This window comes from Boleophthalmus pectinirostris, unplaced genomic scaffold, assembly GCF_026225935.1.
Source record: "Boleophthalmus pectinirostris isolate CB_2022bp ecotype Guang Dong unplaced genomic scaffold, ASM2622593v1 HiC_scaffold_22, whole genome shotgun sequence".
Classification (NCBI taxonomy): Eukaryota; Metazoa; Chordata; class Actinopteri; order Gobiiformes; family Gobiidae; genus Boleophthalmus; species Boleophthalmus pectinirostris.
The window spans coordinates 20,928,359-20,940,467 of NW_026571190.1; the positions used below are offsets into that span (position 1 = coordinate 20,928,359).

At 39.1% G+C, this 12,109-nt stretch overlaps 3 protein-coding genes across 9 annotated transcripts; all 3 read left to right on the forward strand.

Annotated features, from left to right (window-relative positions):
* Window positions 1-86: 86 nt before the first annotated feature.
* Window positions 87-4,685, forward strand: LOC129410420 (uromodulin-like). Its single transcript, XM_055158557.1, has 10 exons — window positions 87-470; window positions 548-641; window positions 1,268-2,044; window positions 2,128-2,421; window positions 2,496-2,692; window positions 2,768-2,916; window positions 2,994-3,236; window positions 3,797-3,950; window positions 4,430-4,505; window positions 4,575-4,685. Exons 2-10 carry the CDS (start codon window positions 578-580, stop codon window positions 4,586-4,588), a joined length of 1,968 nt encoding a protein of 655 aa, XP_055014532.1. The 5' UTR covers window positions 87-470; window positions 548-577; the 3' UTR covers window positions 4,589-4,685.
* Window positions 4,686-5,395: 710 nt separating this feature from the next.
* Window positions 5,396-9,154, forward strand: si:ch211-286b5.5 (uncharacterized protein LOC100003596 homolog). Of its 2 annotated transcripts, none has more exons than XM_020930357.2 (3): window positions 5,396-5,615; window positions 6,366-6,496; window positions 8,094-9,154. In XM_020930357.2, exons 1-2 carry the CDS (start codon window positions 5,526-5,528, stop codon window positions 6,489-6,491), a joined length of 216 nt encoding a protein of 71 aa, XP_020786016.1. In that variant the 5' UTR covers window positions 5,396-5,525; the 3' UTR covers window positions 6,492-6,496; window positions 8,094-9,154. The 2 variants fall into 2 exon arrangements, with proteins under 2 accessions (XP_020786016.1, XP_020786015.1); XM_020930356.2 differs by having other exon boundaries at window positions 5,397-5,615; window positions 6,366-6,492.
* A 140-nt stretch (window positions 9,155-9,294) lies between these two features.
* si:ch211-286b5.4 (afadin- and alpha-actinin-binding protein B) lies at window positions 9,295-12,018 on the forward strand. Of its 6 annotated transcripts, none has more exons than XM_055158102.1 (13): window positions 9,295-9,442; window positions 9,541-9,594; window positions 9,688-9,815; window positions 10,033-10,101; window positions 10,170-10,293; window positions 10,361-10,421; window positions 10,490-10,616; window positions 10,674-10,827; window positions 11,011-11,114; window positions 11,172-11,333; window positions 11,416-11,530; window positions 11,601-11,769; window positions 11,860-12,018. In XM_055158102.1, the coding sequence occupies exons 2-13, from the start codon at window positions 9,558-9,560 to the stop codon at window positions 11,927-11,929; spliced, it is 1,320 nt and encodes a 439-aa protein (XP_055014077.1). In that variant the 5' UTR covers window positions 9,295-9,442; window positions 9,541-9,557; the 3' UTR covers window positions 11,930-12,018. The 6 variants fall into 6 exon arrangements, with proteins under 6 accessions (XP_055014077.1, XP_055014078.1, XP_055014076.1 ...); XM_055158103.1 differs by having other exon boundaries at window positions 9,712-9,815; XM_055158101.1 differs by lacking the exon at window positions 9,295-9,442 and having other exon boundaries at window positions 9,449-9,594; window positions 9,712-9,815.
* Window positions 12,019-12,109: the final 91 nt, after the last annotated feature.

The following is a 12,109-nucleotide window of genomic DNA, read 5'->3' on the forward strand; positions in this document are numbered from 1 at the left end:
TTTGGTTAATTATGGAATTTCTGGAATTTCCAATCTTTACTGAACAAAAGGTAAAACATAACTGTTAAAATGGAAACTATCACTTTGTGACATCACAAGTTGGAACAGGACATTTTGAGCTTTGGAGATATAGAACACAAATCATAATAATGAGGAGGTAACAACATTCTGACATGACTTAAAACTCACAAAAGGCAATTTTCCATAGTATAGGACTTTAAGCAGCCAGACTGTTGACCTAAGGTTGTTGGAGACTGACCTTTTTACATCAAGGCTCTTTGTGCACAATGGAACATCATGGTCCATTTTGTTTGTTTTTGTTATGTAACAATGAACTTAAGTGGTGTCATATTAATCACTCCTATGAGTGATGTTTTTGTGTTTTCCTAACTATCTGCACTGATAACGTCCCCTCCTATAAATACACAGATCTTTCAGTGAGAGGCACCACTCATTTGAAGGGTCGAGGTGTAAGTAACAACCATGTTTGTGTTATTTGTGAATTCATGATTTGTGCAACTCATTTAAATGTTTTCTTGTTTTGTAGGAAAATCATCCTGGTCACACTCCAGAAGAAATGGAAAAGTTTGGACTTCTGTTTCTGCCTTTAATTTTGCTGATTGGAACAGGATGTGCTTCAGGTAAACATTTCTGTTAGTTTTTTTTTGGCCATGCAAATGTTTCAGTGACTTAATTTTTATAGGATAAGACATACTTAATAATCTGTCATCCACGTCTTTTACTACACTGTGTTATTTAGCCAGTTTGACTGGTAAATGGAAAGATTATTATTGATAGTACTGTTGAGTGTGTGAATCCAGGTCTCACTGAGATCTCAGTTTTAAGATATGGATTTAACTAAGGGCCAACGTAAAAAGAAAGAGATGTATGTACACTTGTTTCCCTAAGATATTTCCACAAGCCCTCAATTTTCATTAAGTTAAAGGTGTTTAGATGTCACTTTTTCAGGTGGAGTGTGCTTGGGATGTTCGGCATTATATTTATCTATGTTGTATTTATCAGCTACAGGTGTTTTCCTCAGATCTGAACTGTAACTTGGCCTGGTTGCGTCACTGCTTGTCTCCATAGAGATAGCTACATTTAATGCCATACTGTGAAATAACCTAGGCAAAGCAATAACATCTCCACAGAAGAAAGCGGGTGGCAAACCCTCCACCAGAAAAGTTACATAGTGCACCTTTATATGTACGTAAATAACACAAATAATGTAGGCTTTGTTTACTTAAGTTGTTTAAATTTTTTGTAGAAGTTCTCGTGACCAGCTGCGATGAATGCCACTCTGATGCCACCTGCCTGAAGTTGGAAGAGAGAGGAGATGCCTACCCTCCGATCACCACATTCTCCTGCCAGTGTAATGATGGTTTTGTTGGTGACGGCATCAGCTGTTATGATGTGAAAGCTTGTGGTGCAGGGGACTCCTCTTGCTGTAGCGAAGGCTATAGGTGGTCCTCAGAACAGGGCTGCGTTGATATAGACGAATGCTCTCTCAGCCCATCTCCCTGCAGTCCATCTCAGCTCTGCCGAAACACACGAGGATCATTTGAATGTCTAGAAAATAACAATGCTGATTCAAAAACAAGCCAGTTTTGGTGCAATCACGGTATCTGCCCTCATGGCATGGACTGCTTTATGGAAAATGGGGAGGCCCGCTGTGATGATCCCTGTCAGCACTACACTGTGCTTGATCAGGAATGGCGTTCAACAAATAACAAAAACACAGAAAATAAATGTGATGGTAATACCAAATGGCAGGGCTGGTATCGCTTCTTTCTGAACGGCACTGATGCTCAAATCCCAGAGAGATGTGTGGAGTCAAACATGTGTGGTACCGAAAGGCCTATGTTTTTAAGTACACCTCATCCCACTCATTCTAATTTCATTGAAAGACGTGACATTTGCATCCATTATCAATCCAAATGCTGCCGCTCCAAATCCCCTTCCATCCATGTCAAGCGCTGCTATGATCAATACTATGTTTACAGACTTGTGCAGCCAAAGGGGTGTAACAGTGCTTACTGTGCAGGTAATATGTTCATTTGAATGTTAACTTTTTGAGATACTTTAATGTCAGTATTCATGTTTTCTCGCTTTTCTGGTTTTCAACAGAATTTGGGCCCTCAAGACCAACTACAACCACTACCACGCCACCTACCACCACCACTGTTGCCACAACCACTACTGCCCCACCCACCACTACTGCCCCACCCACAACCACTACTGCCCCACTCACCACCACTACTGCCCCAACTACCACTACCACCACACCACCTACTACAACTACTACCACCCCAACTACCACGACCACCACACCACCCACCACCACTACTACCACCCCAACTACCACTACCACCTCATCCACCACTACCACATCAGCCACCACCATTGCCCCATCAGAGACAGGTCAGGAGAGGAAGGTTATGGTGTACTTGGCCCAGGGTGGTAACAGCACCTGACTCTTGCTATTTGTTTTACAGAAATTCAAATTGACCACTTTATTTGTGGACAAGACAAAATCCAACTTACTCTGAACCGGGCAGCTGTGTCCTTCTCTGGTCTGGACCCATTGTCTGGTCACCTGGTGGACCGCAGCTGCGTCCGATCTAAAGTGGAGAATAAGATTGTGTGGTATGAGGTTGAGCCACGTGGAGGAGTCTGTGGGAACACCAGGAGGGTAAAAGAACTTAGCTGTACACTTTTAAACAGTTTTATCAATGCTGTGTGATTTATTTATTGTATTATTTTTCAGATCAACAGTACACATGTCATCTACACTAACAGCTTATTCATCTATGCTAACAACAATAGCACCTTCCATGTTCCTGCAAGTCTCCCCTTCTCATGTGTGTATCCTCTTGATGTGGACACCAGTCTCAATGCTGACATCAGACCATTGGGGTAAACTCACAAATGTCAAACAAAGCATTTTTATGACAATGTTAAACTTAATATGTAGTGTCTTTTAATCTTTGCAGTCCAACTGGTGGCATCACTGCAACAGGTGGACCCCCTAAAGCATTAATGTCTCTGTACCGAGACTCAAGTTTCCACAGTGCTTACCAGGCTGGCAGCGTGAGTCTGCCAGTGGGCCAGCCGCTGTACATTGGGGTCTCTGTGGAGGAGAATGACCCAAATTTTGTGACTGTTCTGGACGAGTGCTACATAACATATACCTCCAACCCAAATGACCAAATGAGACAATCTCTGATACACCACAAGTATGTATATCTATAATAGGTATATAACAGGTTTAACAGTTGAGGAATGTGTCCTATTCAGCACGGCACTCTGTATACATCAAGAATTACTGTAGTAAGTTAATGAAAGGTTTAGTTTATTTCCTTCTTCTATGCTAATTTTGTCCAGCAATTTACATTGATTTTGTATGGGTTTTATTCCTTTATCTCCATCAATTCTTAAGGATGTTTTTTCACCAAAAAAACAAGAATCTTAATAATAGTGATAATATTACAGTTATCTTGGGAGTTAATGTTAAAATATGAAAAGCCCAGCACACTAAGGCAGTTGTTATAGTAGTTATGCTGGTAGAAGTCAAAAGCTTGACAGAAAGACGAATGGTAGTAACTGTCGTTGTAGTAGTACAAGTTGTAATAAACTAAATTAGTCTTAATAACACACGAAGAGAACCTTAATTCATAATGAACAAATAGTTTATTAAGAATGATTCAGGCTTAGTAACTACTAGCTGGGAATGATGCTTTATTCAAGCTAATTAAGGAGCAGTTATTCTAAAGTATAACCTAATCTTCTCCTGTAGGTGTTCCTCTAACCTTCAGCAGGTGCTGGTGGTTGAGAGTGGAACTTCTCTGCAGGCTCGGTTCTCTGCCCTCTTCTTTGTGCCTGAGGGTCAGTACAGAACGATCTATGTCCACTGCCACCTCAGTATGTGCGGCAGCGGACCCTGTGTCCCAGTAAGTCTCTTCACTACTACATTATTACATTGTCACACTGTATGATGCCATTGGTTTTGCAGTTCCCATTCTAATTTAAAGGTGTACTGTGTAACTTTTCAGGGGAAGGGTTCATCACCTGCTTGTCTCAATGGAGATGTCATTGAGCTTAGCCAATATCAGAGATGTTCAACAATATGGCGTTAAGCTTATGTGTCTAGTATTTATATATAGGTATAACTGCGTCTGTGAGCTGGGCCCCTCTTTACAGATCTGAACTGTAACTTGGTCTGATGGCATCCTTTGCGTTTCACTGTGTTGTGGATAGATAAGTTTAATGCCAACATTCAATGCAAAACATCTCCATAGTGACAAGCATACAGCAGACCGTTCACCAGAAAAGTTACATTGTGCACTAAAACTGGACTGTCTGCATTTAAATCTGTATAGTGGTATAATTACAATTAACCTGAACCCTTTATGTCAATTTCTTTTAACAGCTTTGCTCAGGAAGGGCTCGTCGCTCAGTTTCTGACAGTGTAGCAATGCAGCCACTCACCATTGGACCCATCACATGTGAGTAACACACTACCTTAATACTGAGATACATTTGCTTTATATAATTATTCATTTGTCTATTTTCAGGGGGAACTAAATGAATGTTTTCCACTCTTCTCCAAAGATATCTGTGATGTTACTGCAATGGCTCTGAGTAGCTGAAACAATAATTGCCGGTGCATATAATATTTGACATGCATAAATTTAAAAAATAAATAAATTATAAGACTACGTTTTCCAATATTCACATATGTGCTCTGTGTAATTTCTGTGTTCCCCTCATGGCTGAGTACATAGGACAGTTAGACAGGATGTAGTCTAGTGCTGTGTTTCTCAAAATGTGGTCCGGGCTGCCTCTAGTGGTACGAAGACTGTGAAGTTTCAATATTTGTTTTATTTAGACATTTAGACATTATTTATTGAGACAAATCTATTCATGTTAGAGACATATCTATTAATATCAGAGACAAATCTATTAATGTTTTTCTCCTACTTCTCCTACTACTTCTTATGTACTTATGTTCTACTACTCCTTCTTATGTACTTATCTTTAGCCATAATTTAGATCTGGTATAGCCGTGTTAGATCTGGTGGGACTTGGAATCCAAATGGGGTCCTTGGTATGAACTGGTTAAGAGCCACTGGGCTAGTACCACCACCATCACCAGAAGAGTTCTATTCTGTGACACCTTTTTGAACTTTGGGACAAAAAATAAAGTTTGTTGATAATATTGATATTGGGGATTTTTTGCCCTCCAGCTGAAGGTCAGACTCGTACACAGCTATCTAGGAAACTCATAACACAACAGCATGTACAGGGGGTAGGTTTTAGCCAGGCTGTTTGATTGACAGCTCAGCAGCCAATGGGAAATGTAGATGGGTTCAGAGAGGCGGGACAACAAGAGGCCAACCTTTTCCACTGTGGTTAGAGCAGGGTTTGGTGAGAAAGACCAGCTGGGGGGTGACATCGGCTCTTTGGGTTGAAATTACAGACAGTTTTAAACATTTTTGTAGTTTTGTTTGGTGAAATTTGTCGCCATGTCCAACAACAATGCCAGCAACAACTTGATCATCGCTCACAGGGCCGTCAAGCAGCTGAGGTTCGAGGCCAGTATCCGCAGGATCAAGGTACGACCACTGAACAGACGGAGCGACAAAGAGCAAACAGTTAAATACCAACTTTAATGAGTGACACGACTACTTTTTTTTTTACCATAACTTATCTAATTGGAGCAGCAGTCTACACAGTTTTATCTAACCCAAGTTTCGGACTAAACAAACACAGATACAAGTGGTTAACTTTCTTCCGTGTTTTGACGTCTCGGACTTAGGGCTATTTCCACAGGCTGAGCGAGGGGTTTCATTGTTTTAACTTTATTCACATTTAATATCTTCTTGTCGTGTTTGTTGGTTGTAGCCTAACACAACAGATCGAGGCCGCTACATGCAAATAAAATGCAAAATGTGTAACTTTATTTTTCTACAGGAAAATTACTTCCCTATGTGATAATTTGTCCAGTTTAGTCCGGTTTTGTGGCCTCATAGTTCATCCTCATGTATATGCGCCCATTTACGCTTATAGCTAATTTAAACATGTTTAAATTAGCTATCAATTAGCACAGTTAACAACTTCCTAAGCTCAGATGCATATAGGCTCTAGTCTAAACCAACTCTACAGTAATAACATTTATTTTTCAAATATTCGGCTATAATCATGGTCATAGTATTGTCATGAAGTAATTACACTACTATCTTCCTATGGATATTTTATATTATTAATGCAGACCAGACATTTTCATTTTTTTTGATGTAGCCTATGTTTCCATAGTTACTGAATTAATGATTTCACATATGCACATATTTTGTCTCTTGCAACAGGTGTCCCAGGCTGCTGCTGATCTAAGGAACTTCTGTCTCCAAAATGCCTCCAAGGACCCTCTTCTGGTGGGGGTCCCGTCCAGTGATAATCCCTTCAGACCCCCCAAATCCTGCTCCCTGTTTTAAAGTAGGTCTGTTGTTGTTTCCTATTGGCTTCTCCTGGCACTTAAGCAGCTCAGTTAAAGTACTCTGGGGAACGCATTAATTACACTTATGGTACCGGAGCTCGACAAACAGTTACACTTGTGTGAGTGGACTTGTGTGTCACAGAATTAGTAGTTCAAAAACTGTTAACAATTTAAAAAATGTGATATCCCAATAATAATGATGATAATGCATTAGACTTATGTAGCACTTTTCCAGGTGTTCAAAGTTGCTGCAATGTGATGCATTATTGATTCAGTCCATACCTGGTGGTGGTAAACTATTATTGTAGCCACAGCTGCCCTGGGGCAGACTGATATCATGATGGGCTTTATATGACAGGATAAATATTTTGCATACAGATTATCTACCTGACAATACACTACACTACGACAATACTACCTAATAAGAAAAATGCAAGCAACAATAAAATGTAATTAAATGTAATCACTTAATAACCAACTTAACTTGATAAACCCTAATGCATAACTTTGACCCTATGACATTCTGTAAAACAGGAAACATAAATGATACAAAAACATGCATACAATTTATACATGCACATAACAGCACATGTATGCAACGTGTTTACAGTATCCATAAAATGGAGATATATTGTGTCAGTTTAAAGTCCTCTTGGGCCCTGTGTCACAAATTGTAGCATTATTGTTTTAAGCTCTGAGCTCTAATCCTGATCTGCAGCTCCTTAGATTGATACTTATGGCAGAGCATGTGTCATTAGGCATCGTCAGAGACCATTGTTTGTGTAATTATTTTTCCATTGCTACTTTGCCCCTTACTATAACAAAAAGTCATTGAATTAACAACATTATTAAAATGTTCCATGCTCCTTTGTGGATCACTATAATTACTCCAATTATGAAACCTTAATGTATGCGATAAAACTGTTTCCAATTATATCAATGAGGGATGGGTCAAGATGTCATGTGGCAAGATCTCACAAGACAAATATTTGCCTCAGTATTTTAAACACATGAGAAATGGTGTGATCTTGTGAGATTTCTTTTGATGTATTTACATTTGGATTGGACAAAAAAAGGGTGAAGTGTTGGTGAGCTACATTTCTTCAGAAGTTGTAGTTGCAAAAAACAGTGCTACTAGGACTTCAAAAATATTAAATAAGTAAATAAAAACTGATGAGGCCAAAATTGTGAATTGAACCACAAATTTTATTTCTTGTAACTTATGTCAACATCTTGGCTTATTCTTGTGGACCCAGTTTCATTTCTCGTCCCATACCTAATTTTGACCTTTACATTTATTTAATGAGGTAAGGTGAATCTTTACCCTACTTGTACATCTCAGCTACAGTTTTATAATTTGAACACTGCTGTATTGTTGTTGTTGTTTTTTAGCATCTTTTAACAATTACAAGCAGTAACATCTGGCTAAATTATTGGTTTAGGCTTGATATTTAGCCATCAACTTTGTTGGAAACGTTGCAGAATCAAATAACAAAGTGAAGGGTGTAACAAAACAGTCTGGTTCAGCACAAAAGCAGGTGTATCATAGCCCTTTAGAAAGCTTTTGAAGTAATCCTGTTTGTATTTATTTCCCCCAAAGACATGAAGATACTCCTGACATTTCCACTGAAGTCCGCTTCCACCTGTTGTACAGACCTACCAGCAGCACTCACAGGAGACCGGTCAAGCCTTTGCCAAAATTAATGGTATAAAATCTTGCATCTGTTACATTCAGACTTATATTTTATGTTATTCGTATTATGGACACCAACTTCATGAATTGTTGAGCAATTTATTTTTTCTTTGCATATTCTTTACACAGTGATGCTAAATCAATAGACACACTACATATCTCAGCCATCAGCAAGAAATTATTTAAATCATGTGATGAATAAACACAAGATTTTATTGTAAAAACACTACTAAAATGGCAGCCAGCATTTAGCGTACTGCCCACCTATTTTATCTACAACTTTTAGATATATGGTACACACCAAGACACACGATTGTAATTGTTTGGATGTCTGTTTTGTCTGTCTGTATTTAATGTCATGTCAAAATGAGCTTCTTTGTTAATGTCTTTAATTTAACAAACACATAAAAGCCTTAAACATTATGCATAAGGTTGCGCAGATATTGCCAAATGTTTGACTGTGATATTATATTTATTAAATCAGGCCGCAACCAAGCTGTCAATAGTGTACACTGGAGTTCACCAGTCAACCCAAATATTTGTCTTTAACTTCTGAGCTGACAACATTTTAGAAAATAAACTGTATTACACACACTAGATTCTGTGTTTTCACATAATTTGTGTCATTTGCCAATTGGTGTGAATCTCTGTGAATCTTGATGATGCTCACGTGTGATCTCATCTACATGTTTTAGAACTTTTTTGTCAACTTCCAACAATCTAGGTAATCATAAGAAAAACTTAAAGGCCTGTCATATGCTCTAATATATTCTAATAGCGCCAGCCCAACCTGCAAGTCTGTGTGAATCAAAGTGCATGATACGTTTAGGACCACATCATGGGACTATTATAAAAGATGGAAATGAAAAATGGCCTTCTTTGATTAATTCTGGTGTATTTACAGAAATGTCAATTTATATGTACTGTCCCTGAAATGTATAAATAAATCACCTATTTTGGTTATGTTACTACAGTTTGCAGAGCATTATTCTGAGGCCTATTTAAGTAAGCATTTCAAATAAAATGTAAAGTACTGCTAGGTCATTGACTCACAGAAGAAACTGACTGTAAACGGTCTTCACAGCAACACACCCACATTTGCAGCATTATGTTCCAAGATTTCTGGAAGCAACAAATGAGCCTTGTTCTATAATTTTTGCTTCGACCTCTTCATTCCTTTGTGAGTCATTAATTAGCTGAAGTAACATCACCTGGACAGGGAAGCAGCAGCACTCTAAGGAGCTGGAGCCAGTGAAGTAAGTGTGTGGACTCTGAAACACCTTACACATTCTCATTTGGTGTAAGAAGTAGCATATGTGCATGGCATTTGATACAAGATCATCCATTTTTACAGATCAAAGCAGTTTTAAGATGGCTTCCCACTTTGGCCACCTGCAAGACCCAACAGGTATATAATGTTTTCACTGCCAAAATACAGACAACCTCAGGCCATTAAGTTACCCTTTTTCCTTCTTTTTTTTTAACCAACATGCAATAATAGTGATAACGTGTGTGCGTACTATAGGACTTTTTGAACCTTGGGGTCGTAGCCCCATCAGGCCTCTGTACAACAGCACCATCTGGTGGGATTACAGAGAAGGGCAAACGGAGAATGGAGATTCACTCAGGGTAAAGTGATCACTCATGACTCATCATGAAAAAAAACCCTAAAAAAAACACACACACACACACACACACATATATATATATATATATATATATATATATATATGATTAATATAACATTGTAGAATTGTCTAAAAATATAACATTGTAGAATTGTCTGTACGACTCACTATCTCTCACCCGTAATAAAATTAACATAACTAAAATTGTTCCGGTTTAGGAGCAGCTTAAGACAATGGATGACCACGTGTCCAGAATTCAAGACATGCTGAAATCTGAACGAACCAAAGTCAGTAGTAGATACTATTTATATGACATGGCATGCCTTAACAATAAAATGTCATCCTGTCTTCCCAGTGCACTCGGCTGCAGTTACGATGTAACCAGCAGGAGGCAGAGTTGAAGCGCAGAGAGCGGAACATAAACAGGATGAAGGAGAGGCTGTCACTCTTCACTGATAGACACAAAGACAGAGCCTCCAGTAAGATACATTTACAGCACTAATGACGAAATCCTATGTTCACCCTGCTCTTATAATATCTGTTCAGCAATTAAAATCTTGAACACTCTGCCAAGTGCTCGGGGGAAACGAGAACAGCTCTCAGCAAAGTAAGTAACATTTTGATTTGAATATGAACAAATTAAGAAATAAGGATTTTTGATTTCTTTATCCTCAGTAGAAAACATGAGGAAGGGGTAGTTCGTCTGATGCTGGAGCGCAGAGAAGCAGAGCTCAGAGAGGCCATGAAGCTGCGCCACAGTCTCACCTCTCTGCTGCATGCCCTCAGATGTGACATGGAACAGGTAATAATGACACAACCTGCAGGAAAAACAAAACCAACAAATAATATTTTTGTTTAGACACTGTCTGAACTTGAGGGCCACGAGGATAAGACTCACTATGTGGACAAAAGACTGGACCAGGCAGAAAAAGCACTTGGGGACCATATGACAGGAGGTGTGGTACAGAGCTGGAGACAAGTGCAAAAGAAACTGGGCTCATTCATATGCGAAGGTAAAGCCCACACGAACAATAGGATATTTACTCAAAGAGCTGCTGACTAACTTTTAGTGATAATAATCTGAGGGGATGGGGGGGGGAGGGCATGCTATATAAAAATGTGAACATTGACCACTAAAAATGAGCAGTTGATAATAAAAATAAATAAAACTGTAGCTTTAAATGTTTATCTTCAAGGAACGACTGAGTTTGGTACAGATCATAATAAGCTCATGGCACAGCTAGAGGGTGAATTAAAAGAAAGTCAACGACTTGTTGAAATGCAACAGCAACTTCTGCAGGTAATTGATATAGTTTAGGAAAAAAAATTGGAAAATGATTAAATGCTCTATCTTCAGCATGGCGTTGGGTCACCTGTCCCATCGGAACTGGGTGACTGCTATTTTATAGAGGAATGGGACCGTCTCCAGGAGCACTGGACTGAGCTCAAAGTCCAGAGGAGGACTTTTGAAAAGGAGAGACAAGCTTTTACTGATGCTGCTATCCGTCTGAGCCACGAGGTGAGGAGTACATAGCTGCACAATGCTGTGGATTTTAAAAAATTGTTTTGACTAATTAATAGTAAATGATTGTATGTTTAAGCGCCGTGATTTTGAGCAGCAGAAAGCTTTACTTCTGAAGCAGCAGTTTCTGTGTGATTCTCCTGTTGTTGAGAAACTGACACAGTCCAGCAACAGAAGAGAATGTACTGGCTTCAGTAAGTTATTCAGTTGTTCAGATGTGACATTCCTGTGAAAAATGACAACAGTATTTCACTCTTTGCACAGACATGTCTGGGTTTAAACCCCTCAACACACCTGTGCGCCACATGGCTTTCACCCAAACAGCAGTGCCCCAGAAGGGGAATGTCACAGGGTATCCCAGAATGGCGAGGGTTCAGACTCCGAGCACCCCTGAGCTCTACACTGCACTCAACCTGTCCTATAACCGCTCTGGGTCAGTCAATAACAGAGTGGGACAAAAACAACTGAATTACATTAATGTTACAAAAATACACAAATAATTGTGCCTGTTCACCCCCTTCAGAGGTGCAGATGATGATACGTGGGACAGCGAGACCAACGCAGCGAACCCTCACTTGGATTGGTCATTTTGACACATTTTTAACACATATTTATTTGTCACTTATTTGCATGTAATTGACCCTTTACATTTTAATAAAATAAATTGTCCTATTGTCCGTCAGACCATCTCACTTCATCACTTTTGTGAGAAATTATGTCAAGTACGGTGGGTAAAATGTTTTTGGATGTAACTAACTTAGGTTATATTAGTA

What these genes read in the sequence shown, in the direction of transcription:
- LOC129410420 (XM_055158557.1), top strand. Translation starts at nt 578, where the DNA reads ATGGAAAAGTTTGGACTTCTGTTTCTGCCTTTAATTTTGCTGATTGGA. An exon ending in CATTGCCCCATCAGAGACAG is followed by an intron (nt 2,422 to 2,495) that starts GTCAGGAGAGGA and finishes TTTGTTTTACAG; the next exon opens with AAATTCAAATTGACCACTTT. An exon ending in GCAGCGGACCCTGTGTCCCA is followed by an intron (nt 3,951 to 4,429) that starts GTAAGTCTCTTC and finishes TTCTTTTAACAG; the next exon opens with CTTTGCTCAGGAAGGGCTCG.
- si:ch211-286b5.5 (XM_020930357.2), top strand. Translation starts at nt 5,526, where the DNA reads ATGTCCAACAACAATGCCAGCAACAACTTGATCATCGCTCACAGGGCC. An exon ending in CCAGTATCCGCAGGATCAAG is followed by an intron (nt 5,616 to 6,365) that starts GTACGACCACTG and finishes CTCTTGCAACAG; the next exon opens with GTGTCCCAGGCTGCTGCTGA.
- si:ch211-286b5.4 (XM_055158099.1), top strand. Translation starts at nt 9,501, where the DNA reads ATGTGCATGGCATTTGATACAAGATCATCCATTTTTACAGATCAAAGC. An exon ending in CCACCTGCAAGACCCAACAG is followed by an intron (nt 9,595 to 9,687) that starts GTATATAATGTT and finishes ATGCAATAATAG; the next exon opens with TGATAACGTGTGTGCGTACT. An exon ending in AAGAGAATGTACTGGCTTCA is followed by an intron (nt 11,531 to 11,600) that starts GTAAGTTATTCA and finishes CTCTTTGCACAG; the next exon opens with ACATGTCTGGGTTTAAACCC.